We start from the raw sequence: 20,457 nt of genomic DNA, 5'->3' as shown, positions 1-20,457 counted from the left end.
GTAGTTGGCCAAGATATAAATGTCACATTCTGAGTGTCACCATACTGCCTTATTTATGAAAGTGCAATTCAGGATACCCAAACCAAAAAAAAAGTTGATTTTTATATTGGAAGTAACCAATTTACACTGTTAGTAAACTGAAATAATAAAAACATGTTTCTTCTTTCAGTAGATATCTGGCCTGATCTTGGGTGAGGCTTAGACTCAACAGCTAGATTTATGCTAGCCAATCTATATCTGTAGTATAACTAAACAGGCTCAGGACATGAAACTAAGAGTTGGCCCCCAATAACCTACATGGCTATATTGCTGACCAAGTTCCTGGCACAGCTTTGGCCCAGACGAATGCACTCTCCCAGATGGTGACCATTACGGTTTGGGAGTTTGCACAGGACAGGGCTCTTTCCTAATTTGAAGCCTGGGTGCATCCAGCCTGTTTTGAGAGATACAATGTTAAGCTGTATGGACACAAGCTGTGCAATGCCAGTTGGCCACAGGACCATATATGAATGCAACATGACCCTCAGACTGAGGTCAAGGTATGGGCTTCCCCATTTCTCCTCAAATGTACACTGGATGGTTTTCATTGCTGTTAGACTAAACTCAGTGGATTGCCTGCCCTCATTCTAGCTGTGTTTTCCTCTTCACTGTCCCACTGATGGTTCTAGTTACTAATTCCTAAATGGATCCTACATGAGAATGCCATTTGCTTGCCATCTCATCAGTGCAAATCAAGATAAATTCATTAAACCTAATAGATTAGATCAGGTTTTTTTTTTTGTTACTGTGAAAATCAGCATGTATATTTCATCTTCCACATATGACAGTTATAAAGGATAAGCTATGCTTCTCAAAGGCACTGAAACATTTTCGTAATTCCTGGTTCTACTATTATTAATAATGGCAACAATAGTTACCTTGCCTTTTCCATATAGACCTTGGGCCCTTATATAATCATTTACTTGAGAATGAAGGTTGTGGAAAATGTCCCAGACTCAAAAGAATAAATGAAACTTAAATACATATAAGTAAATATTGGAATTTCTTAAAAAAAATACCACCATACTTCATGATATAATGTATAAAGCCAACATACAACAACTGCAAAGGTCTATGATGTCTTTGGAAGTTTACAATTATAGGAAAAATTCTCACCCAGTAATCCTATTGCCTTCGGTGGTCTCAGCCTAGATAGATTGCACATGATTTATTAATGATACATGTGATATGGGACCAGCTGACAACAGCGATCATTAATGGAATTTAATACCTTTACCTCTCCAAAACACCAATTCAAATGCAACTGATGTCACATCACCCAATATTTATGATACATTCCTTTTGTTGATAGATCAAACATCAGATAGATCAGATGGAGATGGACCTGATGTGAATTCATTTACCTATTTGATTGATCTTTTTGAAAGACCTCTCACTTATTGAAAGACCATTGAAAGATAGACTTGTGTCTGAGGCCTTATGTAGTCTGGGGGTTTAAATTAAAAAGACATCAGCTCTACCACCATTCTTGAACATTTCATCCCTCATATTGCACTTACCCAAATAAGTTAGCTTCCTCAGGCCGCTGTCAAGATACCAGTCACAGCTCCTATGATGTCCATATGAAGGCAGCGATTGGAGTGGCTGTCCAGTCCTTGTCCCACAGGACACCACAACCTCAGGATGAGCAGGAAGATCTTTGTGTTCTACCAGCAAGTAATTCCCAGTCATGAAGTTGCTAAACGTCACTGAATACTGGAGAAGAGGGAACCAAAATAAACACGCCTGTGCCTGTGATTAGAGCTCCATGGAGTGCAGTATAAAGGGATAAAGAGGATGGTGCTCCTCACAGGCAACATATTCTTTTGCAAAATGTGTATTGGAAATGTGGGAGAGAGATGTAAAATTAAGTAGAAGGTGATGGTGAAAAACCAACTCCCCTCATCATCTTTAAAAGGTGCAGAGGAACAATGTCTTCTGAAGACCATGCTTCAGTATGTCTTAAGACAGTAAAAATTTTGTGGATTCCTAAACACTGCACTGAACTTTCATGTAAGACTTCCAAAATCATCTTCCTGCTCCAAATTTACACTGAGAGATTCAGGGATCAGGTCATCATATCTAAACCCTGCCTATACATATATAGATTTTCTCAGTGCACTTAACTTCTTTTTTTTCTCTCTCTCTGCTTGCCCAGAAAGATGAAAGCATGATTATCTCTTCCAGATATAATTTCGAAAATATAAAAATTTCCCTTGTTACCTGGAGCTGTTTGCTGACCAAAGGGTTGTCAAATGACAATGCATAAGTCTCTTTATCCAAGAGGAGAACCATCCAGCCATACAGGTTTGATAAAGTATCACGGACATAATTGACTGTGGTCGTCTTATTCCTACTGTCACTCACAGTTAAATTATAGGGAATGTCTGGAGCCTCTTTTCTGGAAGAAAAAAACAGAATCACATTTTTTCACTGAACTCTGTCATTTTGCAACCTTTACAGTTCTCTGTTTATTTGAATTACAGTAGTATATGCTGGCTCTCTCTCAGAATGTGACTTCATTTGTGTAGCTCTTCACAAATATGGTAAGAAACAATCTCTGCCTGAAATGCTGTAAAAAGAGAAAGAGAGAGAAAGGGTGGGAGGAATAAAGACACAGAGGAGCAAAGCCTGTGCCAGAGGAGAACAATGGCAAGAGCCAGGGTACCAGCTCCTACGCTGTCAGAGTATTTCACCATCCACCAGACTCATGAGCCTTAGGCTCAACTTTTAGGATCATCTTCTTCATAAAATCTGATAAGTTTACTGATTACTCACGTACACTTGAGTGGTCAAAAGTTTCATCGAGGCTGAAGGTGCAGAAATCCTGTGTAATTCCAAAAGCTGCTCTGCGCCCAGGCCAGCAGGCAGTACAAAGCTGGGGCTGCTGCAGACTGATGAAAGCCTTCACAAAATGGGGGAGCTTTTAGTACAGCAGTTCTTCTGACCATCCAAGTGAGAACTCAAACCCCTTTTTCACTAGAATTTTGCATCTTAATTTCTGTTCAATCTAGTCAGAGAAGAAAGAACTCACTGAACGGATCAACAGTAGTAATGATATCATGGGTGGGCATAAACCCTTTAGATGTAAGGCCTCTGGAGACCTTTACTAAAAATAGGAAGTAACAGTGTGAAGCTGGGATGGGTATAACCACCCACCTTGACTTCCTCACCAGAGGCAGTCTCTTTTTCCAGCACATAGACTTTTTTTCAAATTACACTAAACTGATCTTGATTATTTGGGCACCTGGCCAGACTAACCTCTTACTGCCCTGATCACCAGTTTCCCTGAAATGGAAGGCTGTGTAACGTAAAGTCCAGAAATACAGAACACTCTGCTTTCAGGAACTGCTTAGATGATGGCAGCAAACTACCCAAAGGGAAAGATAAAGCTGAAATGCAGCTAACTCTTCCGGTGTTCAAACATTGAACATCCATTGTCTTTTCATGTCTGATTGATCAAGAACACCTGAGCATAAGCCACTTTTTCAAAACAAAGATCTACCCTCCGGTCCTCAGCATCTTGTATTTCTGCAACAGCTCTTGAAACTGATGGATACCATGGCTGAAACTATGCTCTGGTTAGCTGCACTGTGTTACCACTTCACATCTGGAATGAGGCTGGGAAAGTCACCTCTCCTTCTGTAGGCAATCAGGAGCATCTAGCTCCTTCAGAGGATGTCAGATGTATTCTCTGGAGCTGATGTTTCTCCATGACCTGAACAAATTTGGATTACAAGACTTCCACATTAGAAGTTGTGTTTTGATCTCAAAAGTCAGGAAGAATAAATCCTAGCCTAAGAACCCTCTCCCTGTCCCCTTACTGCCCACACATGCACAGACTGCCTAAGCTTGTCTGAGAATTTGAGGTATCTCGTTGTGGTACTATTCTCAACAGCAACTGGCAGAGATTATTCCCCAACCTGAGCACGATTGGCACAGGTTTGTCTAGGCCACTAAAGACACAGGAGAAGCTCTGATAGAAGTGTCCAAAATTCTAGCAAGGGTCTTACCCCATCACCACCAGCATCTCCCATCCCTGGCCCTGCCAGCACTAGACATGCTTATAAGAGAATTGGGGTTGCAGTCGCACAACTGCAACTCACAACTATTTTCCTGCTTTTTACATTCTTCACATTATACATGGGCAATTGCTAGGGATACACATCCAAGGACTGCAGATCTAATTCTTAGCTGAGGAGAAGCCTTGATGGCTTGCCAAGGTACCCTGGGACCATGATTCTGCCATAAAGATGAATGCAGCAGATTTATACATGAATCAAGTGCTGCTGCAAGATCAAGGCAAGTTGGCAGTTTCACCTTTAGTCCACTTAGTTTTGGCATTTTAGCTGACATCAAGCTTAAAAAAAACCCTCTTCTAAGCATAAAGAAAATGGGAATATTCCATATTCCCAATATTCAAAATATTGGAGTATGACCCTACAACCAGACATCTCAGAATATTACCCAACCCTCCAGACTGGACGTGGCTTACCAAAACTAAACAGTGCTAATACTCACGTCATCATGTTTATATTTGTAATTTTTGGTTGACTTTCCCCTTGCTGCTTTGGAGACAATACATAATTAGAACAACAGTCATCTTGCCTGCAGATTTTTTTTTCTCTTTTAAAATTAATACTGAGGGGTTTTTTGTTATTCTGGTGGCTGTCACTTCAGCAAAGAACTTTCTGGTTCCCAGAAACATTTAGCTGAGAAACAGCAATGGCAAACAGAAGCATGAATCAGCAAGGAATCAGTCAACCATAAGATATTGGCAGACCAATGAAACTCACTGGAAGGAGTTTATAAGGATTAAACAGCTTTTGTACTACTAATAAACCTCCTCTTATAGGCATTAACTGGACCAGGATATTAGGCTGCCAATTAAGCAAGTAAATGACAAGCAGCATGTTATTGCCACAGTTAACGGCACCTGCACAGGTATTCAGGAAAACATTTCCAGCAGCAGAAGCACACCCGATATAATGTGCAACAGTACGCAGCATTAAACTCTCCTGCACATCAGAAATTGCCTTATCGAGCTACAAAGGTGCACAATGCCACAGCAAGTGACAGAGACTCAGACCCATCCTCTGTGCAACACAAATCCACCTGGATTTGCTCTTTACTCATCTTACTCTTCATCGCAAGAGAACTCTCATGAGACAGCTTGAATCACTTTTCTCAGGGACTTCTCCCCAGTACTTCCAAGAAGTTTTAAAGACAGACAAGAAAACCAGGAGGGGGCAATCCTGCTGGGATATAGGGAGGGATGCAAGTCACCTGATTGATCTGTCAGCAAGTTAGGTGGCAATTCCACAGTAGCCATGTAGATTCACTAGCTAATGAATGTGAATGTGAATTCACTAGCTAGTGAATGAAGTGTGAATCCAACTCTGTCAGACACCAGTTTTGATAAGAGGTTACAAAGGCACCCCAAATAAATATCTTCAACTAGACAGTTAACTTCCACATGGCTACACTTAAGTGAAATACACCTTTCCCTGTATGCCTTCTTCTAACAGACAAGTCATAGAATCATAGAATTGTTCAGGTTGGAATAGACCTTTAAGATCATCAATTACAACTGTTAACCTAGCACTGCTAAGTCCACCACTAAAGCACATCCCGAAGTTCAACATCTATGCATTTGTTAAACACTTCCAGGGATGGTAGTTATTACAAGACCAGGTTGGATGTGGCTTTGAGCAACCTGGTCTAGTGAAAGGTGTCCCTGCCCATGGCAGGGGGATGGGACTTGGATGATCTATCAAGTCCCTTCCAATCCAAACCATTCTGTGATTCTATGATTTATGGATGCTGATTCAGCTGCTTCCCTGGGCTCTCTGTTCCTATGTTTGACAACTTCTTCAGTGAAGAAATTTTTGCTGTTATCCAATCTAAACATCCTTGGTGCAACTTGAGGACATTTTTCCTACTGCTTGTTACTACTTGGGAGAAGAGATGTACCCTCACTTTGCTACAACCTCCCTTCAGGTAGCTGTAGACAATGATAAGGTCTCCCCTCAGCCTTTTTTCCTCCAGATTCAACAACCCCAGTTCCCTCAGCTGTGTCTCGTAAGACTTGTTCTCTAGACCCTTCCCTAGCCCTGTTGCCTGTCTCTGGACACACTCCAGCACCTCAAGGTCTTTCTTGTAGTGAGTGGCCCAAAACCTAACACAGGTTTCAAGGTGCAGCCTCACCAGTGCTGAGTACAGGGAAATGATCACTGTCCTGGTCCTGCTGGCTGTGCTGTTTCTGATATAAACCAGGATGCTGTTGGCTACCTTGGCCACCTGAACACGCTTCTGTCTCGTGTTCAGTTGTTGTCAACCAACATGCCAGGTTCTTTCTAGCCACTCTGCCGCCAGCCCGTAGCGCTGTGTGGGCTCATTGTGACCCATGTGCAGGACCCAGCACTGAGCCTTCTTGAACCTCATGCAATTGGCTTTGGTCCATCAGTTCAGCCTGTCCAGATCTCTCTGTAGAACCTTCCTACCCTCAAGCATGTCAACGCTCCACCGCAACTCGGCATCATCTGCAAACTGACTCAGGGTGCACTTGATCACCTCATCCAAATCATTGATAAAGATATTAAACAGAACTGGCCCTAATGCTGAGCCTTGGGGAACACCACTTGTGACCAGCTGCCAGTAGGATGTAACTCCATTCCTCACCACTCTTTGGGCTCAGGGAACCAGTCAGTATTTTACCTAGCAAAGAGTACACCCATCCAGGACATGAGTAGCCAGTTTCTCCAGGAGAATACTGTGGGAAATAACGTGAAAGCATTTACCAAAGTCCAGGTAGACAACATCCACAGCCTTCCCTCATCCACTAAGCATGTCACCTTGTCAGAAAGAGATCAGGTTCATCAAGCAAGACCTGTCTTTCATAAACCTTGTCCTGATAACCTGGTTGTTCTGTACGTGCCATGTGACAGCACTTAAGATCTCCTCTATAACCTTCCCTGGCACCGAGGTCAGGCTGACAGGCCTGTAGTTTCCCAGATCCTCTTTCTGGCCCTTCTGGTAGATGGACATCATAGTTGCCAACTCCCAGTCAACAGGGACCTCCTCAGTTAGCCAGGACTGATGATAAATGATGGAAAGTAGCTTGGTGAGCACTTCCACCAGCTCCCTCAGTATCCTTGGGTGGATCCCAGCCAGCCCCATAGACTTGTGTGTATCTAACCAGTGTAGCAGCTTGCTGACTGTTTCCCCTCAGATTATGGAGGCTTCATTCTGCTTCCTATCTCTGTCTTCCGGCTCAGGGGGCTGGGTACCCTGAGAATAATCAATCTGACTATTAAAGTTTGAGGCAAAGAAAGCATTAAATACCTTGGACTTTTCTTCATCCCTTGTCACTATGTTTTCCCCCACATCCCATAAAGTATGGAGATTCTCCTTAGCCCTCCTTTTACTGTTAATGTATTTATAGAAACATTTCTTATGGTCTTTTACAGCAGTAGATAGATTAAGTTCTAGTTGGGCTTCTGATTTTCTCTCTGTGTAACTTCATGATATCCTTGCAGCCCTCCTGAATGCCTGACCCTTCTTAAAAGGTCATAAATTCTCCTTTTTTCCCCTGACTTCCAGCCAAAGCTCTGCTCAGCCAGGCCCATATCTTCCTCACTCACTCATCTTTCAGCACATGGGGACAGCCTGCTCCAGCACTTTTAAGATTTCCTTCCTGAAGAATGTCCAGCCTTTCTGAAGTCCTTTTCCCTTCAGAACTGCCTCCCAAGGGACTCTGTCAACCAAGCCCCTAAACAGGTCATAGCCGATGCTCTGGAGGGCCAAGGTCGTGGTTCTACTGATCCTCTTCCTTACTTCTCCAAGAACCTAAAACTACCATTTTGTGATTGCTACACTCAAGATGGCCTTCAACCACCACATAACCCACAAGTCCTTCTCTGTCCACAAACAACAGGTCCAGTGGGCTGCCTTCCCTGGCTGGCTCACTGATGAGCTGTGTAAAGAAGGTGTCTTCTACCTTCTAGACTGTTTCTTCTCTGCTGTAGTGCATTTCCGGCAGACATATGACAAGTTGAAGTTCCCCACAAGAACAAGGGCTAGCGATTGTGAGACTTCTCCCAGCTGCTTATAGAGTATTTTTTCTGCTTTTTTATCCTTGTTGGGTGGTCTATAACAGACTCCCACCATGACATCTGCCTTGTTGGCCTTCCCCCTGATTCTTACCCATAAACACTCAACCCTATCATCACCATGAAGCTCCAGACCAGGGGTCCTCAAACTTTTTTTAAACAGGGGGCCGGTGCACGGATGAAGTGGCAGGAAGTCGTCTGCAGCTGCTTGGTTTCCCCCCACAACCCCGGGGGGGGGGGGGGGGGGGGGGGAGGTGAGGGGGTTCTGTAAATACCAGAGGCTGGATTGAGGACCCTGGGGGGCCGTATCCAGCCTGTGGGCCATAGTTTGAGGACCCCTGCTCTAGACAATCAAAACTCATCCTAAGATAAAGGGCTACCCCACTGCCTCTACTTCCTTGCTTATCCATTCTGAAGCATTTATAGCCATCCATTGCAGTACTCCAGTTGTGCAAGTCATGCCACCACATTTCCGTTGTGGCAACTATGTCATAGTTGTCCTGCTGCGCAATGTCATCCAGCTCCTCCTGTTTGCTGCACATGGTGAGTATGTTGGTGTAGAGGCACTTCAGTTTGACTATTGATCCTGCCACCTTTTTGGGGGGAGAAGCCCTAATTCCTACATGACCATTCTCAGGCACTTCTATAGTTTATAACACACCAATAACCCTTGTGTCTTTGCTGCCACATGGATCTCCATTCCCAGCTCCACTAAGACAGCACACCAAAGGACCTTGTTAGCACGCCGTTCCTCAAACATTGATACGGCATCCACAGGCTTATCTCTAGCCAGCCTGGTTTTATCCCTTCCCCCTTCAAATCTAGTTTAAAGCTCTTTCAATGAGCCCTGCTAACTCCTGTGCACAGATCCTTTTCCTCCTTTGAGACAGGTGTACCCCATCTGTTGCCAGCAGGCTGCTTGCATGTAAACCAAGCCATGATTGGAAAACCCAAAATTCTGCTGGCAACACCAGGCTTGGAGCCAAGCATTGACCTGCTGGCTCTTCCCGTCTCTCCCCTCACCATTCCCTGCAGCTGGAAGGGCAGAGGAGAACAGCTGTCTCCTGATCCCTTAACCAGTCATCCCACAGTCCTGAAGTCTCTCTCGATTGCCCTCAGACTTCTTGTTCCAACTTCATCGCTGCCTGCCTGGAAATCAGTAGTGGTTCATAATCTGAGGGCGGTACCAGGCGGGCAGCTTTATCTTCACACCGTTAACCCGGGCCCGAGGGAGGCAGCAGGCTTCCCTGAGATGTGGGGCCGGCCTGCACATCGGGCCTTCCGCTCCCTTCAGAAGGGAGTCCGCTATGACAGTGACCCGTTGCGGGTTTTATGGAGGCAGTTGTGATGCAGGGCATAGGCCGACCTAACCTCGGGGACATCTCCAAGCTAGATGAACCATTGTCCTTATTGTTGGGTTCCCCTTGCCGAGCCCCGTACCTGTCACGTGCGGGCACCTGGGCAGGTGGGGCCGTCACAGAGGAGACGTGCCTGCTGAGCCAGGCAGGGATTGTCACTATTGCCCCTGTCCCTGAAGTCACTGTGTTCAGCCAGCAAGAGAGAGGGCAGGGAATCCTCCGTATCATGTCCTCTCTCCATAGACTTCAGAGCTAGAATAAATTTTTGACTGCTTTAGACACTACCAACTTCCTTTTGCAGTGAATGGTTCTGTGTTTAGGATAGAGAGACAGGGAATCTTCATTGGTGAGGTTTTGGTTTGAAAATGCCCTTTTTTTATGCCAGAAAGCCTTTCACAGGAAGAAGGCTTTGCATGGTATCATACCATGATAGTCCGGCTTCCCTGACTTTCACCTGGATGTTTGTTCATGACCCAGGAAGGAAAGGGAGCAGGAGATATCTTATGGCCTGAAATCTCTGGGAGTTTCTTGACCTGGAATGCTATGTCCTTGCCTTTTACATACTTTGCTCGAGGTCTTGACACCCACAAACACATACAGAGCAGCAACTCACCAAAGCAAAGATTTGGGAAACCTGAAAAACTTTGTACCTCAGCGTAGAAGATAACTGGTACAAGGCAATGTTAAGCCTGAGACTACAGTCCCCTTGAAAGGATGTCAGCATGCTTGGTTTTTTCACCTACATGAGGAACAGACACCAAAATGGAAGTACCCTACTAATGGAATTACCAGCCACAATTAGCACCATTTCCATTTGCCCTAAATAGCCAGCGATTTCACTGTGCCCTAAATAGCCACCAATCTACCTCTCCTTAATGTTAATGAAGCACAGCAGAGCTTGCACACACAAGTATTTCTAATTCAGAGGATCCAAGGGAGCCTGCACAGATCATTAACATGGGGAGCTTCATTATCAGAGGAAAGAGCCTTCCCCTGAACTTCCCCTGGCTTTATTTGAAAGAAACTAGGAGGCAATGGTCTTAATGCAAAATTAACCCTCACTTTAAACTGCTGGAAGCCTTTACAAACTGTAAGGGGAAAAAAAAGGATGACTCATTGAAAAGGCTGTATTTTTATATGGAAGCAGGTTTCAATTAAGGAGCAATTTGCTTTAGAAATATGGCAGGATTACTGGATAGGACTTTACAGTCTGAGCCACAATTTACTGATTGTGATTGTATAAACTGTTATGTAATTTAGCTCAAGTGTATTGTGCAGAACTGCTCAACATAGATGGGCCACAAAGGATTTGTTAAACCAATCAACAACACCAAGTAGAACAAATATTAACTCTCCTGTTTATGTTTACCATTAACTTACTTATCCTAAGGGTCCATATCTGTGTATGAAGGCAGGCACTGTGCTTAGCTCTAAATGCTTTCTGTTTGATATATCTGTGCAATAATCCATTGTGATTATTTCTCTTCTAAAACAGGAAACGATATAGCATCGAACTTTGAATATTTCTATCAACAGTCTGATTTCTTGTTGGTCAAATGGAGACTAATTCCAAATTGTGACCATACTAAACACTTTATGGATTTGATGCTGGGCCCAAACCCAGTTCATTCTATTTTAATTGCCAAGAATTAAGAATTTTCGGCTGTTTTCAGTAAATGTGTGTATCTTTGTTGAGAGACCAAGGACATGATTCAAATCTGCCTTGTATTATGAACCCTTACCATCAGTGAGTTTTTGCATCCACTGGTGTTTTCAAAAATAACTAGATCTTTGTCCCTGATCTTGAATAGCCACTGTGCAATAGGCCTTCTGAATTTCAAGTAAAAGAAGAATTGAGATGATCTCTCAGGACCAGAGAGGGTTCTCACTGAGAAGCTAAGATGGCTTCATTTAAAGTAGCTTTTGAGTTTGCTACCCCTGGCTTCCTAACTCCTCTCTGTTCTTAAATCAGTTCCCCAGGTCCAATAGTTTACAGGCTGGTGTTTTAAGGGAAGTTAAAATTGGATGCAAATTCTGAGCTGGAAGGTGGCCGGTAAGCAAACACTTCAAACAATTCTGCAACGTAAGCACGGCAGAGACCTGCAGAGGACCCCTTTGTCACTCCACTTACCCCACATTAGGCAGAGCTCTGAGGCATGCAAAGTGGATCTGAAAATCTGGACACAGGTACTCTGGGCATGTTTTTACCGCACCTCATTGTTCAGTTGCAGTCCTCTTCCAATTAACACCGACTTAGGACTAATAATACATTGGTTATGACAGTGATGCCCAGCTGGCATGCCTGGCTTAGATCTATCCAGACCAAAAGAAGCATCCAACAGGCTTGCCATACTTCTCCTTGAAAGCAAAGAAAGTGTAGGGCTAGAAAATGTTGCCTCAATGCCAGATACACCTTCCTGCACCCAGAAATATCCCATTCAATGGTCAAGCTGAAGGGGAAGGCTTGGGGAACCATCTTGTCATGTATACTCATGAGCCTGTGCAGGATCTGGCTTTGCTGTGAATACCTCAGGCTGCAGGGCAAAGGGAAAGGGGTCCTCCACTAGGAACCAAATTTCTCATGGCTGTTGTGGTGAGATGTCTCAGATGCCGGAAGTATAGCACAGTAGGTGTTCAGTCTCAGAAGTTTAGCTGATGTGTTGGTTAACTGAACAGTCAGCAGCCAATGATTTAATACTTTCCTTGCACATTCTGCCACAGGAGCCCTGACAGGGTTGGGTTATGAGGCCAAGTGAGCACATAAACTGCCCCATGTGTGCATACAGTCATGTACACAGGAAGGATGCACAACCCGAGAGCAACTAAGCATGTGCACATCGAGGGGAGAAGTGTGGTTGTAAGGGTGTTTCAGAGCAGGTGGGTGTTCATCTCAAGGCACCACAGTAAGTAAATATCAAAGGAAAAACAACACTAGAGTAAACATTTGAACTCTCTTCAAGACTCAAAGACACGGAGGTAGGGGGTACGCTGTTCTTTTCAAACTAACCCATCAGCAGTGGCTGGGTTTGCAGCAACTGAATGCATGCGCTACAGGAGAGGATATTAGACCAGATTTAAGAATTAAGGCTATAAAGAAGAAAGTTAATCTTTTCCTCTGCAGCAGACTAGAGGAGCGGGAAGCAATAAAAGGCTTGAACTACAAGAGCAGTGCTAAGCAAGAACCAGGTTTCTGCAGTGAGAAGGGGAAAGCAAATGAAAAGGAACAAGAGGCAAACTTCCTTCTGGTATGCGCAGCCGTGAAGTGTTTGGAGTCCCCTTTGCCGCAAGGTGCTGCCTGGCAGCCGATTATTCTAATGCTCTCCTCTTGTAAAAATTATGCATAATGTGAAGAAACTTTTAAAGTCACTTAATCATGTTATGACAATTTTTTAATGAAAATTTGTTTTAATATTAATAGAGATTCATAGTTTCATGATAATATGGGTAGCAGTGGCATTTGGAACAGCCATATCTAGCCTGCAGCCATGCTGTGCTATGCCATGGCATAAGCTGCTCTTCAGACTACTCAATAACTTTCTCACATATAAATTTATAAAGACTTTTATAAGCTTCAATTACATTTTTAAAAGACATAAAACCTCTCTTTAAAGGGTGCTTACGTGACACATTAGTTTAACTTTCAACTGGACTTCGCGAAGAAGGCTTTTGTTACAGCAATGCAAGCTTGGAAACGGATTTCGATTTCCCTGGAAGTTTTTAGTGTGAAGGAGTTGAGGACAGACAGTCAAGAAATGCTCAAGATACTTGTTCTCTTAAAAAAAGGAAAAAAAAAAAAAAAAAGGCTTCTAGGGGTTTTCACTAACAAAAAACTCTTTTTTTTTATTCCCAAACATATGTTTGGGGGGGGGGGGAAGTGCCAATACACTACATGCATTCTGATAAATTAACCAGCACAAAGATTAAGAGTCAATTACCCACATTGTAACTTAAATAATTAAAATGGTCCCAGACGTGATTTTAGCTTGCGCCAACTAGCCCTGTCCCAGACATCTCCCAGGCAGGCAATCTTGCCTAAAAGGTACTGCTGACGCAATTTCCCTGATGTTTTGCAGGCTGAGAAGGTTAATAACACGGCCATGGCCAAGCCTTGCTAGTTGCCCTCAGGGTCAGGGAATGAGCCTGAGGATGCTGGGATAGAGGTTGCCATGCTAGGGCTTTCCTCAACATCCATTACCTGCCTCAGTTTTTAAGATTTTTGGAGCTGGAGTCCATTCCTGAAACTCAGGGGAAGCAAAAAAAAACCCATCACTGCAAGCCTCTCACATTTTTGTGTTGAGGAACACAGAGAATGCACTGCTCCAGACCAAGAGACGGCACAGGAGATGGGGCTGTTTTACTGCTATTGCCTGCAACCTTTTCCTTGTACAGTGTGACTTCATACTGAAATGAGGATACTCTTGTGCTATCACTTTGGCCTGATGATCAGCAAATGTGGATTCAGTGCTTAAGGCTTGGACTCAGAGGCTTTTAATCTCTTTTTCACCCCTCGTTTTGATAGCACCCCTGTTTTACCAACTACAGAGCTTAACACAAATGGTAAGTACAAGCAGTAGGTTGCAAATCTGACAGGTTCCATATTCCAGGGCCTGGCAGAGCACAACAGAAAAATTTCTTCCGGAGTGATCTTTAATTCTTTGCTCATCAGAAACTAAAGGCAGCCAAGCCACAGTACTTTTATCTTTTTACTGAGGTTAGGTGAATCCCAGAGACAACAGTTTTAGGAATATTTTCCTGTCACCCATCTATCTTTATTCTCTCTGCTCAACCTCTGCCAATTGCTCCTAGTCATGTTTTGTTGTATTAATCCTAAAATATTCCCTTTTTATTGTGAACACTCTTCAAATACATATGGACCAAATTCAGACTTTCTTCTTCTTTCCCCACCCCCTCATCCTCTCATCATGCTGTGGGTATTTTATTCATTGACTTTTATTCTTCAATCCTTTCATCTCCTTTCATTCCCCACCCTGCTCCTCTACCAGGTCCATTTTGGAGCACTGTCCACATGACCAACGCCTCCCTGACTCACTGCATTTTCTTGGCTGCATGCTGACAGTCTTTCAACTTAACATGACAGTGATTTGGCTGGTAGGAACTACTCAGGAGAGAGGATCTGGAAGCAGCACAGAGAGGATACTCACAACTGAGAGGGCTACTCTGTTAACTACATAGTCCTCCAGAGGACAGGCTAACGGCTGGCTTCTGCTACTCGGACTGCCAAGTATCTTTGATGTAAGTTGACTCCCAGCTCATGCAGATTAATAATAAAGAAGGGGAAAAATGGTACTTGCTTGAGAGAAAAGGTCGATTGAGAAGTCATTGGTATGACTAAACTAAAACTCTTAAGCAATTTACTGCAAAGACAAGATCTAGGTCAGGGCTCAAACATTTCCAGAGTTAACAACAATGGTGTAGATTAAATCCTATTTGTACTTGCTCCTTAACCACCTTTTGATACAAGCAGCAACAAGGTGTATTGAATACATTATTTATTATGAATTATTAATGTTTACATTGTGGCAGTATCCAAAAGGACTCAAATCACACTACAGGCAATGTTATGAGAAGCTCTGTCCACCCACACAGCCTCGACCCAAAGACCTGGTGGTCCATATAATCAAGGTAAAAGCAGACTAGAAAGGGAATTGCTTTGCCTAAGACATTATAGTTAACTGGTCCAGAAAGACATCTAACACAGTTGTAGTTTGTCTTCTACCCAGCAAGCTTTTTGTTAAATTAGAATGAATCCCAGCTCTTAATTTATTGTGGAGTTTTGTTTTCATTATGAGAAAGAGTAATCACATGCAAAACCTGCAGGTAGCTGAAAGCCTTATAGTTTTCTCCTTTGAAGAAGGATGCTATTTTTTTTTTTTTTCCTATTTGGGAAGGTGGCTTTTTTCCTCTTTCTTCTGCAACATGATTTATAAAACAGAAATGAATTATTATCAGCCCTCTGACAGAGCACTTTAGGATTTCTGCCTGTATACTACTGACCTGAAACAGCCAAAAATGGATAATGGTTCAGACTTGTACTTCAAAAAGAAAGTGAAATGTTAAGCAGGGCACTGGGAAGGGAAGATAAGCATGGGAAGAAAAGCAGGAGGGATGTTTAGATCATTAAAAGCCTTTTCCACCCCTTTTTTTTATGCCAGGAATTCACAAGTGTCCTCCCTGGGTAATAGAACTGGTGATAGTACTTGGCTGAACAGATTTCTCCACTGGATCCCTTTAGGTACCAGCTGCTCAAAGGCAGGAACAAGTCCAGCTTGAACAAACAAGTGCAGCAACAGAAGTGAGCTGGAACATCCACTGGGAGCCATAAAACCATCAAAGATATTGGGAAAGACCTGGCTGCATCGCAGGGCTGGGTTATTACAAAGGTGGGATATAGGGCAGTGCCAGTAGAACTCACCAAAACCATTTGCTATCCTTCTGGAAATGAAAACCAATATTCAAAAGTATCATTCTGTTTCAAACTTCTAGTAGTCTAGTAGTCATAATTGACAGGGAGTCTGAAGAGATACCAGGAAGGAGGATATGTACCCTACATCATAAGATGTGTTTATATCTACACAGAAAACTGTGCCTCATCTACTCATAGATTCTGTAAGCACTCACACACAGACCTGTGGCTACATCTCCCCTGGTAAGCTGGACATCCCCATTGCCTGTCTTCCAGCCTTGAGACTAGCTAGCATGGCCTGGTCACATCATACAAACTCCTTCAGCCTCCAAAACAGCATAGGGACATCTACATTGCCCTAATAGAAACAGTTCCTTGGGTCACGCTGATCTCTTGTGCTCATGAATTGCTTGGGCATGGGATAGCTGTCCTGGGCCAAAACATGCCAGGGACCATTATGAGCCTTCAACAGTACAAACAGCCAAAACTGGAAAGCATTCAAGACGAAGTCAAAAAAAGAGACAGACTGTGCTTACATGTACGTATTAATGTACAGAGTGCATATGCTCCCTGTGCTTGCAGAAGTCTTATTTCCCCAGAAGCCAGTGTAGAGGACAGGCAGAGGAAAATTCTGTCATTTAGTCTAGGACTGAGACACCCAAGTGCCTACTGGTGTTTAAATATGCGTTGAGTGACCAAGTGCCCATTACAGACACTACCATCATAGTAAGTCCAGTCAGTAGAAGCCCAAAGGGCAATTCAGCTGACCAACCCTAAGAGAAAAATTAGAGAAATAGAGGCATCTAGTCCTGCTTAAAATGTCCCAAGCTATCAAAACCTTTGGTGAGAGATGCCAGATCTGACAGTGTCTCCAGGAGATCCTTGCCCTTCTGCCACAGAATGACAAGCCAAGGGAGGTCTCAGAGGGCATTTTAAATGGCACTATATGTCTCTCCATGGGCAACCAAATGAAGGACCCAGGTTTCCATCACGTCTAGTGGGACACGTTGTCCATGTCTATGTGGGGACCACACATGTTCTTCAGGACAGTATGTTTATATGTCTTCAAGCCAATTTGAATTCACTCATACTAAGCTTCTGGCTCACCTGCCAAATCTTAACAGTAATTTTTGATCGCTGAATAAGCTCAGAGAGCTACATCACAGATTTACTGTAGTCCCTTTCACCCATAAAGTGATTTGCTCTTTTGTGCTTTGGCTTCCTGTATTATGATTGAGACAACAAATAGGTTCTCATTCCCATCTGTGAACTTTGGTATTATCATAAGTGCCTGTTGAAATCAAGTGAAAATTGGCATCTTAACTCTGGAAAAGCAATTACCTCGTTGCCAAAAATGTTCTGCCACTCTCAATAACAGAAGTTTATTCTTGAGTTTCATATCTCCCTTGTATCATTGTCTGATCCCGTCATGTTGATAGGAAACCATAAATGTATAGACTGAAACAAGTTGCTTAGATTGTGAGCCTGAGTCAGTATTAATAAGGTTTGATGATTTGAATTGACTGAATTCAACTTGCAGCAAGCAAAGAACAGCAAAATGAAAGATCAGAAAGTCCTGATGAGGTGAGTAAGAAAGGCATGGATGTTCTAACAGAGCAACAGAAACATACCTACTGGAGAGCTTTCTTTTAATTTAATACACCATGAACTTAGTATATCTTCTATATAATATAGGTATTCATTGCATGACAGCTGGGACAATGAAACCATCAAATGTCAAATTCAGTTTTAGTAGAAAACATAATACATGAATCTGATGAAAATATCATAACAGTGAAATCAGATGGCAAATATTTTCTGCTTAAGAGATGAAAACCTATCCCTATTCATGACCACTTATTCTTTGGGAGCATTTGAGGAAATCTCTCACAGTGAGCATAAAAGGAAACACTCTCAGAACTTCACTTAAAATCTAATTAAATTAAAAGTTTTTTTAAAATATTGTATCTTATCAACTGAAGTGTTTCTCTCACATTTTGTCGGTCACCACTCAGAAAATCTTGGCAAAGTTTGCAATTCACCCACTAGATGTCTGGGTGTCTGGGGACTGGTTATCAATCTCACTTTAAGCCTAAGTCCCCACCTTGAGCTGGATTCTTATTTCTGCAAGGGTCACTTTATATCCCCCTGGTAATCTGAATAACAAAATGGCAAAACATCACAGCCTCCACTTAAAGGTCCACTTAACACTGCCAGAATTGCACAGGAATCAAGACTACAGATAGGATACCAAGGTAAGAAATGTAAGCAGCTTGCTGAGAACATCAGAAAAATATTGAACTTGGGCAGCCCATAACTAAATTCATAAATAAATTAAACCACAGACTGCTCTTTGGCCTGAAGGCCAATGGCATACATAATTCTTATAGCTGTCCATGCAGTTCCCTCCCAAAACCATGGTGCCCCCATCCAAATTGCCAGTTGGGAATGGTCCTTCTGCTGCCTCTCAAACCCTGCCTGAGATCTGTCTGGGTGGGAACAAGTAGCCAGAACCAAACCAGTGCCAGAGACCATGTGAACAACAAACCCAGACTAATGTATGCCAGTGCGCAGGATTTTGACCTAGTTTAGGACCCAGCAGGGGGGCAAGAGTCCTGGGACTGTGTTGAGACCCAGCAGCCCTCTCAATATAGAACATACCAAGCAACACTCATACCAGATTTTCAGAAGTGGCATGGTTACTTACATGTGAAGAGACATACGGTGGATAACAAGGTCACTGCCACAAACACTGCCACCAGAATCTTGACTGAAGTTGGCACTGGCTGTACAAAATAGTGCAAGGATATCTGTAGAAGGGAGGAGGTGACTTCCTTTCTGCCCCGTGACAGAGCCATCGAGATCCTCAAGGATGGCAGAGTGAGGAAAGGGGAAGGACACTTGGAAAGGTGAGTTGATGAAGGTCAGACCTTCAGCTCTCACTGTGAATCCACCTGGGGGGAACAAGCGGCATTTCAGAAACAGAGACTGACCTTCTCAAGTAACAAGCCTGGAGACATCTCTGGAGAAAAAGAGACTAGCTTCATTCCACATTCACTCTGGAAAAATGTCTGCTGAGTCAACAAGAAGGGGAGATTCAGGAAAATAAATAAATAAATATAAATAAAGAAAGAACGAAAGATGGCTGTAGGATTTGCCACTGCTTTCTTATGACCAGGTCCAACCTGTCCAGTGCCCTCAGATCCAAGTGCTTCTCCTGGCCCTACTAACATCTCCTCAGTGACTCCAAATGTTTCTTCACAAGTCCCAATGCCAAAATTTACAGTCTCCAAAACAGCGATTCTTATAGATCTCTTCTGCCTTATTTATAAGACAAAATCTTTAGAGATAAGGACTGTTTACATGCCTGTAAATATACTTGTGTGCATGTACTGCACCTCGCACAATAAATTCTTGGTCGAAAAGTGTGTCTGAAGGATCTTCTCATTACTGTAACATGGGTAACTACAAAAATGAGGAATGGTCATGTGGGCTGCAGCACAGGGAGTTTTTGAACATATTAGTATTTCCAGAAATGACAGAAAATCATTGCCTCATGGACCATAACAAGTCAGCTTTGGCATGGGTGTTCATGCACCACTATCTGACTATCGTATTCTCAACTGTAGCCTCTCTAAAGTCAGATTTTAGTATTCCTCCTGTTCTTTGATCTCAACTCTTGAAGTCTTTTTTTCTGTTATGTTATTGTAGGACAGTATTCATTTATATATAAATATATTTAAGAGGTAATTGCAGTTGAAACATTCTTCAAAGAGCCTTTGGGTACCTCTTTAAAGCTCAAAAGGATGCTTAGTTTACACATTATCTCAGGCAAATTCATCTAAGGTTTAGGCTGGCCTGAGGTAGGAGTTTGGTGAAATTCTGTGAGGTTGTTATAGCTATTAAATAAATCATCCATCTTGAAACTTCCCAGAATGAAGAAGCAGAAACAAGTTAGTGTATAAAAAACAATTCCACTGAGAAAATGAAACCAGCACAAAAATAAGGCTACCTTTGTCTTCAAAATACATGTGATATGTGGCTTCAGCTAAGCGATGAAGCTATTTCCAAGGAAGATTGGAGAGAACCTGCAACCTCAACCTATGCAGAGCAGAGCAGCTAAACGAGCTGGTTCAGCCCACCCAAACGCCAGCAAAATGCACACACTAAAGAGGGTGAGTATGTTGAGGACTGATTGTTATGCAAATCTTTACAATCCCAGCTCAGGGATATTCTCAGTGCATCTGAGCTGCACACCTAGCACAACATTTATCTTGCATCTGCATATTGTCACCTTATGCCCAACCTCCCTGCAAACAGGGAGCCATTATCCATCTGTTCCAGTTGGGGAAGTGAAACAGAGAGAGTGACACTGTTGAAAACTATTAATACAGTGAAACCTAAGGACAGCAGGTATGCAAATACCTCAAAACCTAGCTTTTGGTAATTCACCTATAGCAAACATAGTGACAAGATCACAGAATTAAAACTGGGCCAGTATTCTTTGTCATTATACGGTGCTTTT

General features: G+C 42.9%; 1 protein-coding gene across 4 annotated transcripts in view; it reads right to left on the bottom strand.

The window, feature by feature from the left end:
* The window catches only part of PKHD1 (PKHD1 ciliary IPT domain containing fibrocystin/polyductin), a 281,171-nt gene that overhangs the window by 117,079 nt on the left and 143,635 nt on the right, over nucleotides 1-20,457 (bottom strand). For all 4 annotated transcript variants that reach the window (XM_027808650.2, XM_027808649.2, XM_027808651.2 and 1 more), the window contains 3 exons: nucleotides 18,640-18,886; nucleotides 2,263-2,440; nucleotides 1,560-1,755 (listed from right to left, as the gene is read on the bottom strand). In XM_027808650.2, the coding sequence (XP_027664451.2) occupies nucleotides 1,560-1,755; nucleotides 2,263-2,440; nucleotides 18,640-18,886 (621 nt within the window). The remainder of the gene's footprint in view (nucleotides 1-1,559; nucleotides 1,756-2,262; nucleotides 2,441-18,639; nucleotides 18,887-20,457) is intronic.

This window comes from Falco cherrug, chromosome 6 (assembly GCF_023634085.1).
Source record: "Falco cherrug isolate bFalChe1 chromosome 6, bFalChe1.pri, whole genome shotgun sequence".
Lineage (NCBI taxonomy): Eukaryota > Metazoa > Chordata > Aves > Falconiformes > Falconidae > Falco > Falco cherrug.
The sequence above is the reverse complement of the archived record's forward strand: the minus strand, read 5'-3'. Positions and strand labels throughout refer to the sequence as shown.